Raw genomic sequence first — 17,408 nt, 5'->3', positions numbered from 1 at the left:
CTTTCTGTCACACGATATCTGCGGACTACGAGTTTGTTCGCAAAAAGAAGGCCAGCGGCAAGATTTCGGTGGCCTGTTCGGAGATAGCCGTCCCGTCCGGCCGTCCGATGGCGTCGATCTTCCAGAAGCAAGAATCCAGCTTGGAAGTCTTTCACGTGCCATCATCCAACTCCAACCTCCCTCTCTTCTTCGACCACAACATCCCTCCTACAGGTCGTTGATCACCATGCGGTAACATGAGTCGCCATGTCGCGAACATAGGCCTCCGACACCTCCACTCTTTACCGCCACGACTCGATGCGCCGGCTGCCATTCGTCCGGTTACGTCAGGACTGCTGCAGCGTTCGGTCGCAGCGAGTACTTTTGGGAGAGGCTTCAGCACAAGTCAGAATGCTGCAGCCAAGGATACGAGATTATGGCGTGGCGGGCTGCCGTCGATAGCACCGCAAGCAGTACGGCGAAGTGCTGTCCTGCACGACGTACTGGTCTGGCGCCGAGGATGCATACGGGAAACACCACAGATATGGAGCCAAAGGCGCTTATTCAACGAGCGCAAGCCTCTCAGAGAACACCCACGACCTTCGCAGAGCACCGATAAATCCATTCGCGACCAGAAAGGAACATCAGAACATCTACATCAGGCGCAACAGCATGCTCCAGAGGGCGCGGACAAGAGCATTCTAGACCGCCTGCCGCACCTCCACAGACCGTCGAAAGAGGAGCTGCTCTCCGCTGCGACCGGTTTCTGGCAGCGCATGCGGATTCGTTTCAAGTGGAGCACCATCCGGAGCGTGCGACCCTACACACTCGATGAGATAGGCGCATTCGCCTCTTGGGTGTTTCTCGGACATGTGGTATGGATTGTGATCGGTACCACAACGTTCGTATCGCTTGCAATCTGGGCCATCAACACGGTCTTTGCGCAAGAGACGGTAGCGGGATGGGTGGGCAACTACTTGACGAAGTCCTCGGGCATTAAGGTTGTCTTCGAGAGCGCTATCGTCCCCACATGGAGGTCTGGAGTCATTACTTTCAACAATGTTTTCGTGTCTCGGCGGCCAGGGAAGCAGACGAACCGCGAGCGGAGCGTCAGCAAGGGCTCTTCCACAACTGCTGCCGCAGCGGCAGAAGCAGCCATGGCGGCAGCAAGAGAGCCAAACGTCGATGCTGAGGATGATGGCAACTACACTCAGTTTGACGTGACCATCCAGACAGTGAACGTTACATTGTCGTTCAGGAAATGGTTCAACGGCAAAGGCCTGCTGCACAACGTTGAGGTGCTGGGTGTCCGCGGGGTGATTGACCGCACGAATGTGCGCCGGACAGAAGAATATGTTGACCCCAAAAGCTACCGCCACAAGCATAATACGGGCGACTTCGAGATTGAGGACTTCAAGATGAGCGACGTTCTTCTCACCGTGCATCAGCCCAACGAGTTCCGCCCATTCACCGTCAGCGTCTTCAACTGCGAGCTGCCTCGTCTGAGAAAGCAGTGGCTGTTCTACGACTTCATGAGCGCCAACAACATGAGCGGCTCCTTTGACGAGTCTCTCTTCACTGTGCATCCTCGTCAAGTGCACGGCCAGACGGGCGTGGCACTCAACCCGGACGGCAGGGAAGACGAAGAAGGTAATCAATGGAAGAAGCACAGTCGACTGCGAATTGATGGCTTGAATATCGATCACCTCAACCGAGGCGTTGATGGCCCCTTTTCTTGGATTTACGAAGGCAATGTCGACATTGTTGCGGACGTAATGATCCCCAACGACGAAGACGGCATCTGGACGCAGTCGTGGAAGAAGTCTGCAGAAGCGGTGTCAGAATTCTACGACCGAGTAGAAGCCAGCGTGACAGCATCCGCGATCCAGCACCACCAGCACCAGCCGCGCCATCCACAGACCCAGTCCTTTGAACAAGGCCGCGAAGGCCCCATCCCAGCCTCTGAACCCGCACCAACGCTCGACCACCGCCACTCCCAACCCTCCGAGCACGACCGCCCCCTCATCCTCGACATCAACTGCACCCTCACCTCCATCCGCGCCCGCGTGCCCCTCTTCACCAAAGACCTCAGCTACGTCAACAACGCCCTCGTCCGGCCCATCGTGGCCTACATCAACTCCCGCCACGGCGCCTTCATCCCCGTGCAGTGCCGGGTCGTCAAGTCGGTGTCGGAGTTCGACGGCAGCTGGACGATTTTTGATAGTGGGTTGTTGGATGATTTGAGCAGGGAGGTGTATGGGGCGATTGCGAGGGATGTCGAGGATAAGGGGGCGAGGAAGAGGAGGATGCGGAAGGTGGGGTGGTGGGGGGTGCAGGTTGTTGCGCAGGCGTTGTTTATCGGGCTTGCGGGGCAGCTGGCGTGAGAGGGGAGAGAGACTTGTGGCATAATGGCGGGATGGGCAGGATGAAAGATCAGGGGGCTCGACGGGACAAGGTGGCAAGCTGGCGGGCGGACGGCTTTGATTGTGTACATTGCGGGAGGAGCAAGGCGTTTGGGAGTGGTTTGGGAGCGCTCAGGACGAAGGGACATATGAACCTAAGGATTTGAAAGGCCACGAAGCTCTAATTGGAAGTGCCGGTCGCCACGCTATGCTAATGGTAGAGGTCGAGCAGCACATGCATGGTCTGCAGCGCAGCTCTGGATAATTGTACAGCATACTTCTCTCATCGTCAATAACCGTTCTTCATCTCGCGCTCGCCACCGAGTTGAAGTATTGCCATGCCCACTGCGCACTCTGCTCCCCCGATCATCTCCCACTCAGTCCTTCTTCAGCGGCGTGAACGTCTCCTGCACCCCCTCCTTGGTGATGATCATCATCTGCAACCCATCACCGACCTCAATATGCCGCTCCACCGCACTCGTAAACGCGTCCCGCACCAACTGCTCCACGGTCTCCTGCGGCAGCGGCTCCGGCACCCTCATCACCTTTTCCAACCCCTCCCCGCTCGCCGGATCGTACTGGTTCTTCAAATTGACCTGATTATCCAAGAACGGCATGATCAAGCTGCTCGCCGCCCCCGCCGCCCTGCACTGCTCCCGCTCGTAGCTCCCCACGGGATCGTACGAGTACAGCGCGCCTTTCCCCTCGTCGTCCAGCCCCCCCAGAATCGCCGTCACGTAGTAGGGGAAGAAGCGCTTCCCGTACAGGATGTGGCTCAGCCGCTGCGCGCACGCGTGCACGCTGATTTCTTTCCCGTGCTGGTACCGGTACATCTTCACCATGGTGTCGAGGCGCTCCTTCAGCGCGTTGCCGTCCGCCGCGAAGCCGACGACGGAGAGGACAATGCGCGCGCCTTCGTTTTCGGGGCCGTCGCCGCCGATACGGAAGAGTTTCGGTGCGTAGCGGGAGTTGATGTTGTAGCCCGAGGTGCTGCGCGTGTCGCCGGCGAGGATGGTGAAGGTGGCGCCGCTGATGCCGAGGGTGGAGCCGCCGTTGTCGGTGTAGGGGTAGAAGGCGTGTTGGCGGGGACCGCTTGAGGAGTGGTGGGTGGGTGCGGAGGCGAAGGAGTAGCCGGGGCCGGTGGAGGGCATGGATTGCTGGAAGAGGGAGGCCATGGTGGCCGAGTGGGAGGGTGGTGGTGATGGGTCGAGTGGATGTTGATCAGTCAGTTGTGATGTGACCGCTGCGTGGAGAGGAGTGGGTGGATGTGGTCGAGGTGTGAGCGTGTTGTCAGTGTGGTAGTGATGGATGGATATGTGAAGGCAACGGACTGACGAAGCTCAAGCTTGCCTTGCACGTTCGAAAGCCCGAAGTACATCCGATGCCATCACGTGCTGGCACAACATCGGCTTACCATCCTCGCTGTCCACGATGGATCGCTGCTTCGTAAAGATCGTGCCAACCTTGTGAAGACTGGCGCGGGCGAAAGCGTGGGAGGTTTTGTTATTAAGTCGACCTCATCCGCTCTCATGTTCATCCACTTGCTCTTCACATCTGTATTGCGGAGGTATATGTTATGAATTTGACGGGTCAGGCCCCAAATGCTCTGTTCGTGATCACATTACCTATCTACATACTGAATCAACACTGCCTCAACGGCCAGAAGTCTGTTGGCCGCCACCGCAATGTCGTGGTCACCAGCTCCATGTCCGTCTTGCGTCGAAGGCACGCACCCTCAACCGCATCACCCTCGGCCTTCCACTCCATCTCCTCGCTCGAGTTCATCGCCCTCGACAGCTCGAGAGTCCCATTCACGGCCAACGGCTGCTGCATCCACTGCCAATACAGCCTACTCCACGCCTGCTCCTCCTTCCAGAACGCACCGTCAAAGCCCGATGCAGCACCACTGGCTTCTCGCAGGAAGTACATGTAAGTCTTCAGCAGCCGTCTCACATCATTCATCTTGCAGTCTGTCCAATGATTCTCCCGCTTGATCTTGCCCGTCGAATGCCAGGGGTGTGCAAGATCCCGGACGTTCCCCAGATCTCCCAGGAGCCAGTGCGTCGTGTTGGCGACGAGCATGTTATTCGGCTTGATGTCGTCGTGGCAGTAACCCAGGGTGTGCAAGGACCCGACATTCTGAAGCACCACCTCGAACACCGACCGAAAGATCTTATCTAACTTCTGCGGCGTCCGCTCGTGGAACTTTGTCGATTGCGCCAGGTCTTCCAGAGTGCCGGCTTCGGAATACGGTGTGACGAGAGCCCAGTGCCAGTCTGTGGATTCATCTTTCAAAATGAAGTAATCCCGGACGGGCACATACGCAGGACCATCCACGCCCGTTTGGTTTCCGAGCAGCAAGCTCGCTTCAATCTCCGTTGGCCACTTCGGTCCGAAGTCTTCGAATTCTGGAATAAGTGGTCCAGGAATGTCATTCGAAAGGATGCCATGGAACGTCTTCACGACTACAACCTTCCCGGTTGGAACGTCGAGGTACACCGCCGCCGAACCCTCCGAGCCTTTGCCCAGCTGCCGCATGAAAACGTAGCGGTCGTCGATGTGAGTGCCATTGCGGTGGCGAATGATGTGATCCGGATGCCACAGCGCGTCTGGGTGTGCTGCGTTAAGTGTGGTGAAGTCGGTAGGCTCTGATTTGAACGCCTGGTCACGCTCGTTCTGCCCATGTCGTGTGACAGCGGCGACGGCTATTACCGTGACGGCCAGGAGGAGGAGGCTCCGTAGCCATTGTGGGAGGGCGTAGTATTGTCGCTGTAGCCGGCGCCGTAGAGATTTGGGCGAAGTCGAACCCTTCTGAGTGTCAGGGAGAAGGTGGTACTTCATGACTGCTACCTCTCAAATCCATGGGTGCGCGTGTTCGCGGGTCGTGGTGGTGATGGGGAGAATCTGACAGGGCACGCGACTTTTCTTCATCCTGGACGCGACTGCCTGCTGTAAATGGGGGCTGTGATGAGGTGAGCGGCGAGCGGCGGCTGACTGCGCGCTTGTGCTACGGCACTCCTTTGCTACCTGACCCTAAAAACCTGGAACTGGGAACTGCTCCACGGAGTGTCTTTGTTCCCTCAAACCAATCGCGAGGACGGCTGTGACACGTGCCTGTTTGCCAGAAACAAGATAGCTCTACGGAAGAGCGGCTGCGTGCTGGGGGGCGCAGCTCACGAAGTCAAGGCCCGACAAGCATTTCTACAGGGCACGCTCCAGCCTCTCGTTCTCGAACCTCGCTTGGGAAGGCGCGGAGATTCGATTCGGGAATGTCGGGTGCTGCCCTGAGCGAGGCAATGGTGACAACGAGGAATGCTCGCTTCCGCGTTCAACGAAAGCACTTGCAAGTATTCATTTTTGGGAGAGCTTGTTGGGCAAAGATAGCATGTGACAATCAGTAGGTCGCATCCTACATGTATGTAAGGTGAATGTCGAAAGTGATGTCACGCTTCCGGGGTAGTCTAGACCGACTCAGGGGTGCAACTCAAAAGCTATGTATGCCAACGACACGGCACTCAATTCATGCGCTTAGACATTCCTTTGCCAATTGATTGACAATGACTCAAAGATCAATCAAAGCAGCAAAAGAGTTCACCCACCACGTCTGGCGGGTTAATCTCTACTCCCCGAGGGGCCCGCCGCCAATCAGTTCCGCGACTCCTAACGGTTGTTGTCACTTCACTGACGGGGCACGAGAAGTACCAGCTGAGATAATGAGGTGGACGGTTGGGACGTGACCCGACACTTGCAAACTGCTTTTGCTCTGGACCAACGGAAATCTTTCGCAGAAACTCTTCTATGCCGTTTGGGCGGTTGCCAAAGGCGGTTCTGAGCCGTGATCACTAGCAGAATGGTGTGTCCCGTGCTTTACCAATCTCTGGGGAGCATTGGTTTGTTGAAATTGTATATACCTTAAGCCCCGACGGCCGAGATTCGGGGCACGATATGCCCTCACTCCCACTCAGGCTTCACACTTGTGCCGTATGAAGGTGCTGCGTGCTGCATGCTCGCGAATCCAGATGGGAGTCTTCCCTCAGGCCAGCGATCGAGCCCCGCGACCCAGCATCGAGCACTGCCATTGTCTGGGGAGGCCGTCAGAATGGCATTGTAAGCAGGCGAATGGGATGTCCCTTTGTTCTGCTCGACACACTCCACAAAACAATTCTCTCCCACAATGGCCGACCAGATGGCAAGACACATAAATCAGACCGCAGCAGTCACAATGGCCGTCCTTCATCTCAGCTCCGCAAAACACCAACAACCTCCAGCCGATCGCGAAGATGTTCGACCACACTCTATCCCCCGGAGAAGTGCTCCAGCAACTCGTCCCGGCAATCGGTGCGGCGGTGGCGATCACGATCCCGTTGGTTCTCGCGATGCTGATGGTCTTGAGATACGCCACTGGTCGTCGCCTTCTCCCATCCTGCGTTTCGAGCAGACTCCCGGTCCGGAGGAAGAGGGATTTGGAGGAAGGAGTGGATGCCAAAAGTGAAGCGATCGAGTACAATCTTCCGCCAGCCATCGAAGGGCCCGCCAAAGCCAAGGTAAGGGCCGATCATGAAGTCCAAAGGTCGAGCATGACCACCCGATTGCCTTGCAGTACGGACAAGGACGGGCTCTTGGTGGTTCATTTGGGATCAGCATACATAGCAGAGTAAGTAATGAAAAGGCTGAGTCAATGATCATTTCCATCAACACATCACAAGTCTTCTGGGCTCAGCAGCTGGTAATTATTGCCTCTCACATGGGTATATCGTCACTCTTTCACTTATGGATCATGTCTCCAAGACCGTACAACCATGTTGGTTCTCTCTCATTGTGGCCATCAAGCGGCCTTCTCTCCCTTCTCTTCGTCGCTCAACTTGACATTGGTGTCCGGCCAGAAGTGACTGAGATCGCCTACTGGGAAGTTGATGCCTGCATGTATCGTCAGTACCAGTCGAATGGGCGTCTTTCCGATTCCCGCCTCTCCATGTGAAGCGAAAGTCCCAGTTCCGCAGTCTCCAAACCTTTCAATCGTGGAGGAAATCGCCCCAGGCCTATAATGGTCTTCCGTGTCATGCAAAACAGAGCAATCGCGACTCACCGAATCGCATCTCGGCGGCCATGATGACAAAGCACATATACCAGCCCAGCATCGCCACAATGAACAGCAGAGCTCCGCCAGCCTGTCCGTACGTCAGCTTTCACTTCCCATATACCGTTCTTAAAGACACCCTCACCGTCTGCAAATGCCCGGCCGTCGTATAATCCCCCGCGGCCACCTTAAAGTACGCCCCGGCCAACACCCACGACGCCATCGTCACGAACAGAAAAATCAGCGCGATCACGGCGTTCGTCTTGAGCGTGAAGATGAAGTACGTGAACAGCGCGAAGCCCCAGATGATCAGGTACAGGCCGACGACGGCGTTGTACTCGGCGCTGGCGGCGCCCTGGGCCATGTCGTTGCCAGAGGGCGAGTAGGCGGCTGCGAGGCCGAGGGTGGGGAGCTGCAGCATGCCGAAGGAGAGCCAGAAGACGGCGAAGAGGCCTGTGAATCAACCATGTCAGTCGTTAGGCAAAATTGAACTCTGCCTGTTCGTTCTCCGCAACCTCCAGATGGAGTAGAATGCCGTTGACCAGAGGGAAAGGATGCTCAACTTACCCATCACCATCATCTACACCACCCTCAGTCAGCACGCCATCCCTAGAATTACCCACCCAAACCACTTGATATCCACTCACCGAAAAGAAATTCCCCATAATCCACTCAAAGATCGTTGCGAGCGTCAACAACAACGGCCCCACGAAGAAGAAGATCCCCACCACGGGATAGAACCCGCTCGCGCCCCCCCACCCCATCAACACCATACTAAACGTAAACGTCGAGATGACGAACCCCACGAACCCCAACGGCGTCGGGTTCGCAAACTTGCTGCCGCCGACGTGCGGGGTTTTCGGCGTGAGGTAGAGTTTCTCGAAGAGCTCGGGCGAGATGGTCATCATGGTCGACGTCTGCTTGAGGCCTAGGTCGTCGGAGTTGGAGGGGTGGTGGTGGATTTCGTCGGAGCCTGAGGAGGGGCGGCGGGGTGGCGACGGGGCCATGGTGGGCGGTGGTGTGGTGTTGTTGGGTTTACTGAGAGGTAGGATGGGCGTCGGGACGGGGGAAGGAGAGCTCAGGCGATTCTCGTGGGAGGTTTGGACTGTGCCTTATTATGAAGGCTGGAGCTCTCGCTGCAAGCATCCCGCACCACCTCGACGCCGCATGCTGTCGTTCCATCTCGCGAGCGGATGCAAGTGCTTGCTCGCCGCGTGGGCTGACCTGCAAGGCGCTCTTGGGTGTCCAATGGCGACCCCAGTCATCGTCTTGGTGTCCGTGGTCGTCGTGAAAGAGTTGCGGGGAAGTGCAGCCACCAGATGCTGGGGTATGGAGGGAACCCTGTAGGTTGCTTAGTGCTGTGCATCCGGCAGTTGGGATCGTCTCGGTATTGGTTGGTTAGCTGGCTGGTTGGATCGGGGGCTGTTTCTCTGATCAGCCTGTATGCGATCTGGAAGCGAGCGAGCTCATTTGGGGTCGATGCATGCAGGTCTAGATCAGCATTCCAGACAGCCAAGCAAGCCCCCAAGAGCAGCGAGTTCTCGCTGGAAATGATGAGGAGATGCCAGAAAGGCTACGAGTTCTAAGACAATCTCAATTCAAAGGCCATCTCCGCCAAAACAGGGCCACAGTCTGCTATGAATTCATGCTAATGGTATCTCGTTGCCCAGCCTGCGAACGCCGGTGCGCTAGATGGCACATGGTAGTAGGACCATCCCTGTGCTGTCATGATGGTATCAACGACCACAGTAAGACCACAGTGCGCCAATGCCCTCTACTCCCACAAGTGCTGCATGCTGGCCGAGAAAAGCACCCACCAACGCCCAATTCCCACAGGTCAACCATTCCGTCCCAGTGTCATTCTTGCAAAAGCGCCGTATTCGTGTCACACATGTCATCGTCGCAGTCGTCGTGCCGATGCAATCAATCCAAGAAAACGCCCGTGCGGTCGGTATATCGCAGGAAAAACATTGGCCTGTACCGTATCGTCGAGTATCCACAAACGCCATGTTAAAAGCCAATTGCAATCAGTCGAAGCCCGCCGAGCTTCCAATCATCTAGGCGGAGTGCCAGCGAGTGCTGGTGTAGCGGCCGAGGAGGTGTTGGCCGCTGGCTTCGGAGTCGCACCACCACTGCCAGAGTGCGAGGATCGCTTTGCAGACTGCTGAGCAGCGTGCATCTTCTTGCGCAGACCAGAGAGGCGATTTCTCGCTCCGTCAATAACTGGCGTTATACTGTTAGCGAACATTCGCGTTCGAAAAAGAAAGTGTCACTCACGCCTGATCACATTCTGGCGGTTCTCATCCTCCACGCCAGTGATCGCCTCATCAGCAGCCTTGTCCTTCTTCGCGCTCGGCTTGCGCATGAGCGGCTCGTCGTCGTTCTCCAGCACCGCCTCCATCAACATGATCGCCGTAACGTAGCCGAGCTCACAATCGCTGAGGTTCTCTCCCACCAGCTCCGCAAGAGCAGCAGCGCGGCTCATCTCCACCGCACGATCGAACATTAGCTTCTCGGCAGTGACGCCGCTGGTGATGCGGATGTGCTGGGCGGACGTCGTGATGCCGCCGCTGGCGCTATCAGAGGCTGCAGATTGATTGTTGGGGTGGTAAGGATGGTCCGCCGGGAGCTCCCTCTGCGCTGTCTGCAGTCTGCGAGCAACCACCTCCGACTTCTCCAGGCACTCGTTGAAGCGTCCTCTTGCCCATTGCACCACGTTGTTCATGCGCTTGCCGACCTCCGCACTGGATCCAGACGTTGGTCGTGCTGGCTGCTCTGACGCAACCTGCTCCGTACGATTGCCCTGCTTGTTCCACCAGTAGGCTGCCAGGCTGGTAGTCTTCCCAAGGATGGCGAGTGTCTTCACGTACAAGACCAACGCTTCCTCGGCGACACCAACAACCGCAATGTTCGTCATGTCCTTGTCTTCGTCCTCACCAGAAGCGGTCATAGGCTTCTCCTGAGCACCGATCTGCTGAATACCCAGAGCATCAGACGCTGTCGACGGTGTTGCCGGGACCAGTTGCCTGTATTTGACCTCTGCGAAGCCGAAGATGACATCACTGCGGTGAGCTGCGTCCTCCATCGTGCGGACAATCTTAGTGTCCTCGTCCGTTGGAGTTTTGCCATCGCCGCCCTCCGTCAACAACAGCGCGCCCTGTGGAGTAGGATACGTAGGGAAAGCAGAGTAGCCAGAGGATGGTGATGCGCCCATTCCAAAAGGTGGTGAAGTGCCCAGCGCGCCGAAGAGGCGTACATTGGCCGCATTCAAGGCCTTTGAGAGCATGTTTGTTGCAGATTGTGCGCCGGGTCCGAATCGTCGCTCGAAGGAAGCGCCGCGCTGGTGAGCTCCTTGTGGGCGTGTCGAAACCACCTGCATCGCACGAGAAGTGCTGGGCGGCTCAACTCCCGCGAGCGGAGCTGGCTGTCCTTGTGTTGTCGCGCGCCTGACCATGGCTGCACCCGCAGATCCTCGCTTTGCCTCGAGCTCGTCTGCGAACGCATTGATCTCGACTGCGCGCTTCTCCACCATGACATATTCCTTCTCGAATGCCATGTCCTGAGCAGTGCGCTCTCGAGCGTCCCGCGCAGCCCGCCTTTCCGCCACCTTATCCGTATCCACCGCGGAAGGCTCGCGTACCATAGGCGGCCCAGCGAGCGGAGAAGTCCGGCTGGGTCTACGTTCCATCCGTGGCGCAGGTGCTTGCGAAGTATTGGCACCAGCAAGCAGATCCTGACGAGCTGGCGCGGTGGCGTGAGAGACAATGCTCGGTCTACGCTGCTTTGGCTGCTCACGCTGGCTCTGGCGTCTCTGCATGTCGGCGGGTAGAGCTTCCTTGCTTTGACCGCTGCTTGACTGGCGTCGAGTGGCAGCCTCCGGCCGTTGCTTTGATTCTTGATCAGAAGACTTCCTAGAAGATGGCCCCGCAGCACCTTCCTGCGCCTCACGTGGCTGGACAACCTGCTCCGGGGCTTCGGTGGGGTTGGCGTCCTCTTCGACGATCATCTTACCGACACCAGTGGGGTCCGATGGTGGTCCGCTTCGGTACCTAAGAAGCGGCTTGTCTTCGGGCGTCAATCCAGGGATGTCTCCGGCCACCACAGGGTCCTCAATCATGTCTGCGTAGCTGTAGCGATCCAGCGGCTTCTTCTTCAGCAAACCCCGGAGCAGTCCCTTCATATCCCTCCCAACGCTGAGTCTCTGATCAAATGGAATTTCATCGTTCGCCTTCTCGATCTTCTTGAGCAGTTCGACGTGGTTCGCTGCGCGGAAGGGAGCCCTGCCCGCAAGCATTTCGTACAGAACCACTCCGGCTGACCATAGATCTGACCTGTTGTCGTACTTCTCATAGCGCAGTATTTCAGGGGCCATATACAGGGGTGAGCCACAGAGCGTTTCTGCCATCTGCTCGCTGGACAGTTCACGAGCAAAGCCGAAGTCGGCAAGCTTGAGCATTGGGAGACTCTGCACTCCGACCGTTGGATCCAGAGCATCCTTGCTAGCGGTCAACGGTAGATCCTCAGCGGTGCGTCTGCGCAGATCCATGGGAGCCGGGGTCAACAGCAGATTCTGCGGCTTGATGTCGCGGTGGACGAACTGGCAGAGGCGGAGGTACTCCAGGGCGCTAGCGAGCTGCTTGAAGAAGTGGCGGCAGAGTACCTCGTGGAGGCCGCCATATTCGGGGTTGGGATATCTCTTGAAGATGTCCGCGGTCTCGGGGTAGTTGGCGATCTGATGCCGTTTCTTGGTGAATTGGGAGAGGTCGGCAAGCTGGCAGTACTCCATGACGATGTAGTAGTACATGGGCGTCTTTTGTGTGGCGAACAGAGCGACGACGTGCGGGTGGTCCATGGCGCGAAGGATGGCGATCTCCGAGTCCAAATTCACCTTCAGCCGGCTGTTCACCCTGGCCATGATGACGACCTTGACAGCAGCGTATGACTTCTTCTTGCGGTGCTTTGCCATGTATACGTTCGCGAAGCTGCCCCTCCCAATCTCTTTGCCTCGCTCGAACTCTCCGATGAAGTCGTTGGGCTCGCGGTCTGGCTGAGGAGCCCGGGGCGCTCTGGACGGCGGCGGGGCGGGGCGTGGAGTGGCCATGATGGCGGTGGGTGGGTATAGGTCTATCGGACGGTTGTCAGTGACCCCGCTCTCTCACGTCCCCTAGCTTGCTTCAACACGTCTGGCGGCGAAGGTGGCAGGCATAGACGGCAAGGCTGGCGTTGGCGTGTTGGCTGTCTCCCGAGTCCGGTTCCTGGAGGGCGGTGAAAGTGGCAGGCCGGGTGAGGTGATGTTGGAGCGATGTCCGTTTCCAGAGAAGCACGTGGCCAGGATGCCGTCACTGGTCCGTTGCGTGTGGCCGGGTGGAAGAGGGCGGCGGGAACGAGGTGCAGCGCGTGATGGCCGTCTTAGGTCGAGTCCTCGGATGACGCGATAAGCGGGAATGAGCGTCTGTGGTGAGTCTTGCTGATTAATAGGTGGGAATCCGGAAGCAATGCCCGATAAGAAGTCGAAGTAGAAGGGAAGACGGGGAAGAGGAGGTCAGGTGTCTCAGGCACGAGGAGCGCGGAGGCAGAGGCGGAGAGGTGATGTTGCTCGGTGACGGCGACGTTGACTCAGGTCAGCTTCAAGCAGAAGCTCGTCCGATAAAGCTCCCCGCTAGCGTGCCTCGAGCGCGCCTGGAGACGAGGGGACGGATAAGATACGGGCAGCACATAACTTCGCATGGCCTAGATTGCACCGCCGGCAGAGACGACGACAAGCTGTATTACATATGCTATTTGATGGGGACAAGGCCACATCGCAGGCACCATGCCGCCTTCGCTGCCTGCTCACTAAGCCTCAGAACTACCGCCCTACCCGACTGATTGCCTCCGGCTCTCCTCGACCTGCCATGATTACCATACCGCGCCTCCTGCCGCCGCTTGCGGGAACACTCTGCCTGGAAGTATGGAGACCAGTTGGCTGATGCTGCGCTGCCACGGCACCAGCTGCTAAACCGACCCTACCAGCGGAAGACTGCTCCGGCCCTGGAGCGAGAGGAGGGAGGTATCCTGACGGCACCGATAGCACTGCCTTCCCCAAAGTAAGCGGGGCGACTTGTACAGCATTTTGATCGGCCTCAACGCAGACGTGGTCTATCCTTCACTCTGTATACCCCCAAATTGCTGGGGTACGGTTGCGCGCATCTGCACGTCTGCAGGCAACCGACAGGCTAATACGTAGAAGTGGCCAAGAGCGGCGGCCGCCAGTCGAACAGTCGATCGTGCGGCGACACTAAGTCATACGACTCTCCTTTAGCAAGCAAAGCAGTGCTCCAAGCCATTGGCAGATGACAGCTCCACGCAGAGTCCCGCAGTCTGGACGTCTCTGCGGCACGGTAGGCCAGCATATCTCCAACTCATGTGGAACCGATATATCTCCTTCTGCCACGAACTTATCTTGAGCTGTACATTGGCCGCGCCCTCAACGGTGCTGAGTGGCGTCTCCAGCTCACAGAAAGGTCATTTGGACCTCTGTTGGCACGTAGTACCGTGCCGATGGGAGGGGCCACCATCAACGCTGAAGAGCACGATAATGCTGTACTCTCAACTTTCTCCGTCGTCGTTCATGGGGTCGGGCATATCACCGACCCTAGCGAGGGGCCCTGACATGGATGAGGGGAATGGCTGTATGGCCGAATGAGGGGTCTGAAGTCTAAGTTGCCGGTACAAGTTGAGAACTCATATGGCCGTCATTCCGCCTTGTAGTCCAATACCTTGATTCTCGTCTATCAAGAACACTCTCTTGGTTCAACCTGTATTGGTGGAAGTAAGCTGGGAAGAACAGGGCCCCGTTTCTGCAAACAGCCGACCTCAAACACCGCAGGAGCAACATCAAGTACATATATCTACCAGCATCTAAAACCCAGCCCAACCCGCAGCACCACCACCACAACCCACCACCATGCCCCCCGCCAAACCCGTCGAACTCAGCGTCGTCGACACCAACCAGGGCGAATGGGACATCATGCCCATCCCCTACATCGACGCCCACCTCGAGCACAAGGCCCTCCACAACGACGCCGAGACCGGCATGATGGTGCTCAAGATGACCTATCGCGCTGGCTTCGTAAGTCGTCCTCGCTTGAAGGCTCAAATACCCGCTCAGGATTCTCAACTATATTGGTGGGACTTGCTAACCCTTCCACCGTTTTCTTTGTGAATAGACCAACCCCTGGCACTCCCACCTCTGCGGCCACGGCTTCTACGTCCTGGACGGCGTGCTCGACACCCACCAAGGCCGGTACGGCGCGGGCAGCTGGGTCTGGTTCCCGGAGGGCGGGACGATGTATCACGGCGCCACCGCGGATGAGGACGTGACGTTCCTGTTCATCACCAACAAGAAGTTCTCGATTCATTTTGTGGGCGACGAGAGGGATCCGTGTGCTTTGGAGATGGCGGCGGTGGATATGCAGATGAAAGGTTGATCTGGTGCGGTGGTTGGGTAGTGGGTATAGATGCTAGTGCTACAGCTTGGCTCTGTCCGGCTCGTCCAGTCAATCGACGAGTATCTTGGGTTCCAGCGCGCCGTAGTGCTCGAAGAAACTGTCGAAGAGATTCACGCCGTGCTCGACATCATAACATCCGCTCGTCTCCCGGATCGAGTGCATGGCTAGCTGTGGGTTTCCGACGTCGATTGTCCTCGTGCCCAGAGCCGCCGACAGCATAGGACCGATGGTGCTGCCGCAGGGACTGTCGTTCCTCACCACGAACAGCTGCAATGGCACGCCGGTGTCCTTGCCGCTGGACTTGGAGCCAGGTGGCTGGTAGGAAGCGGCTTTGGCCCGCTTCGCACACTCTTCGAGCAGGACGATGCCGGGTGAGTTCGTGGCGTAGCGGACGTTGGCGTTGATCTTGACCACCGTGCCTGCGTTCATCTCCGGCTTGTGCTCGGGCTCGTATTTTCCGCTGTAGTTGGGGTTGACTGAGTGGGCCATATCTGCTGAGACCAGGAAGCTTGTCGAGAGGGTCTGCTCGTACGCTGTGCTGGTGTCTTGATCGCCGCTGTTGACGCGGTCATAAGACTTCTCGCTATCGGATGAGGCTGGTGTTGCTGATGATTGAATACAAGACAATCTGCGAATTACAGAGGGCAGCATGTTGCTGTCCGCGCCTTGTGCTGAGTTGGAGCCAATCTCCTCGTGATCGAAGCAGGCTATTAGGCGAATCGTAGGGTCGTCCTTGAGCGCGGTTGGTGAGGTGAGAGATTGGATGAGACCTTCGACAGCGCAGTAGGTCATGCCCAGGTTGTCCAGACGTGCAGAGAATACGAACTCATCGTTCAACCCACCAATGCACGAGGCTTGCGTGTCGTACAGAACGAGCTCGAAGTCCAAAATGTCATCCGGTTTACATTCTGCCTCCTTGGCGATCAGGTCGATCAGATATGGGTGGTGTCGTTGTGTAGGCGTCTTGAAAGGCTCATAGCCCGCTCCTGAAGCCTTCTCCGTCTCCTCCTTCTTGACCTCCTCTCCGGTCTTGCCCGTCCGGTTGAGCTCAGCGCTCACCAGCCCCGTAATCGGGAACAGCTGCGCCTCCTTGTTGAACTCGAACGGCACACTTCCACCGAAATGCACCGCCAGGTTGGGTATCCTCAAGATCGGCTTCCGCACCCGCACCAAGCGCATCTCCATGCTCCCGTCCTTGCCCTTCACCATCGCCCGCCCCGCAATGGCCAGGTCTCGGTCAAACCAGGTGTGCCACATGCCGCCACCGTACGTCTCAACACCCACCTGCATGAAGCCATCGCCGGTGCGTTTGGAGACGGGCTTGATTCGGAGGCAGGGCGAGTCGGTGTGGGCGCCCACCATGGCTACAGGGTTGCCCGGCTTCCATGCCGAACCGATGGCGAAGGCTACGATGGTGCTGGCGTTGCGGGTGAGGTAGTATTTGCCGCCTGGTTGGAGGTGGGACGACCAGGGGTCTCGCTCCTGTTGGTAATGCATTAGGAATAGTGGGCTTGTATTGGTTTGGTTGCTGTACCTTGATCTGCTTGAAGCCGGCCTTCTCCAGGCGGAGCTTCGCTGAGTGGACAGCGTGGAATGCTGCATTGCGAATTAGTCTTGCCCATCAACGTGGTGCTTGACATTCGTACCACTGGGCGAGGCATTGAGGAAGTCGACAAAGTCCTCTGCTCGCTTCAAGGACGCCTTGCCCGCCATGCTGCTGTATCGTGCCGCAAAGAGTGGCGTGAATGTTGTTGTTGACCCTGCGGTTCTGGACAGGGCACGTATAAGGACGGGAGAAGAGTTCATGGACGGACGTAGAATGAAAGAGAGGTCGTTGGCGTTGTCGTTACTCGAGCTCGCCAACCTTATGGCCCAAGCTTGCACTGCAACACATGACCTCTGCTTCTACTTCTCTCTACATTCCGACTTTTTAAATGGCGACCTGGAAGAATGCTTTGGCCGGTCCGACTGGAGGTAGATATATGTCTGGAGTGGTACCCAGGAGCAGGATTCGCCCACGCCGTACCTCCTAGATTACGTCGGCGCTTCTACTTCGATATGGACTCCAGAGATGACCTACAACATACAAGCCCGAGCCAGCTGCAAGTATACACTGCCCTTACCGGACTGCAGTGTAGCCCGACTTTGTGGCTGTCCTGGTCTCGAAGATGCAGGCCATCTTGTCGGCTTGGTGGACGGCGAGGAAGCAACCTGATCGTTATCCGTGGCTGAGACGACGACATTGCGGATTATCACGATGCCCGGGACGTGCGGAACCGAAGTCACTACGCGTGGGTGGGTCTATTTATTCCTTCCGCCTCACCGTGGCACCTGGTACCGGGATCAAATACATGCAGACAAGCATCTAGGACAGCTGCCGGCTCGGCCGTACGAAAGCGGCGACGCGAACTATGCGAACCCGAGCATCGTGGGTATCTCCAAGCTTCCTCCGCACGCTAA

At 57.5% G+C, this 17,408-nt stretch overlaps 7 protein-coding genes across 7 annotated transcripts; 2 read left to right on the top strand and 5 right to left on the bottom strand.

Annotated features, from left to right (window-relative positions):
* Window positions 1-236: 236 nt before the first annotated feature.
* MDM31 (Mitochondrial distribution and morphology protein 31, mitochondrial precursor) lies at window positions 237-2,363 on the top strand (the record flags this gene model as incomplete). Its single annotated transcript, XM_064799293.1, has 1 exon — window positions 237-2,363. The coding sequence occupies one exon, from the start codon at window positions 237-239 to the stop codon at window positions 2,361-2,363; it is 2,127 nt and encodes a 708-aa protein (XP_064662048.1).
* Window positions 2,364-2,758: 395 nt separating this feature from the next.
* Window positions 2,759-3,556, bottom strand: PRE7 (Proteasome subunit beta type-6; the record flags this gene model as incomplete). Its single annotated transcript, XM_064799292.1, has 1 exon — window positions 2,759-3,556. The coding sequence occupies one exon, from the start codon at window positions 3,554-3,556 to the stop codon at window positions 2,759-2,761; it is 798 nt and encodes a 265-aa protein (XP_064662047.1).
* A 466-nt stretch (window positions 3,557-4,022) lies between these two features.
* Window positions 4,023-5,222, bottom strand: LTR77_002032 (uncharacterized protein; the record flags this gene model as incomplete). Its single annotated transcript, XM_064799291.1, has 1 exon — window positions 4,023-5,222. One exon carries the CDS (start codon window positions 5,220-5,222, stop codon window positions 4,023-4,025), a length of 1,200 nt encoding a protein of 399 aa, XP_064662046.1.
* A 2,345-nt stretch (window positions 5,223-7,567) lies between these two features.
* On the bottom strand, window positions 7,568-8,465 carry LTR77_002031 (uncharacterized protein; the record flags this gene model as incomplete). The annotated part of the gene is made up of 3 exons (XM_064799290.1): window positions 7,568-7,911; window positions 8,026-8,038; window positions 8,106-8,465. 3 exons carry the CDS (start codon window positions 8,463-8,465, stop codon window positions 7,568-7,570), a joined length of 717 nt encoding a protein of 238 aa, XP_064662045.1.
* A 1,046-nt stretch (window positions 8,466-9,511) lies between these two features.
* ATG1 (Serine/threonine-protein kinase) lies at window positions 9,512-12,559 on the bottom strand (the record flags this gene model as incomplete). Its single annotated transcript, XM_064799289.1, has 2 exons — window positions 9,512-9,681; window positions 9,736-12,559. 2 exons carry the CDS (start codon window positions 12,557-12,559, stop codon window positions 9,512-9,514), a joined length of 2,994 nt encoding a protein of 997 aa, XP_064662044.1.
* Window positions 12,560-14,404: 1,845 nt separating this feature from the next.
* LTR77_002029 (uncharacterized protein) lies at window positions 14,405-14,927 on the top strand (the record flags this gene model as incomplete). Its single annotated transcript, XM_064799288.1, has 2 exons — window positions 14,405-14,569; window positions 14,667-14,927. The coding sequence occupies 2 exons, from the start codon at window positions 14,405-14,407 to the stop codon at window positions 14,925-14,927; spliced, it is 426 nt and encodes a 141-aa protein (XP_064662043.1).
* Window positions 14,928-14,996: 69 nt separating this feature from the next.
* LTR77_002028 (uncharacterized protein) lies at window positions 14,997-16,661 on the bottom strand (the record flags this gene model as incomplete). The annotated part of the gene is made up of 3 exons (XM_064799287.1): window positions 14,997-16,430; window positions 16,483-16,544; window positions 16,595-16,661. 3 exons carry the CDS (start codon window positions 16,659-16,661, stop codon window positions 14,997-14,999), a joined length of 1,563 nt encoding a protein of 520 aa, XP_064662042.1.
* Between the last annotated feature and the right edge of the window lie 747 nt (window positions 16,662-17,408).

Source organism: Saxophila tyrrhenica (genome assembly GCF_035928015.1).
Source record: "Saxophila tyrrhenica strain CCFEE 5935 chromosome Unknown scaffold_3, whole genome shotgun sequence".
Lineage (NCBI taxonomy): Eukaryota > Fungi > Ascomycota > Dothideomycetes > Mycosphaerellales > Extremaceae > Saxophila > Saxophila tyrrhenica.
Note: the sequence above shows the minus strand (reverse complement) of the source record. Positions and strands in the feature narration are given on the sequence as shown.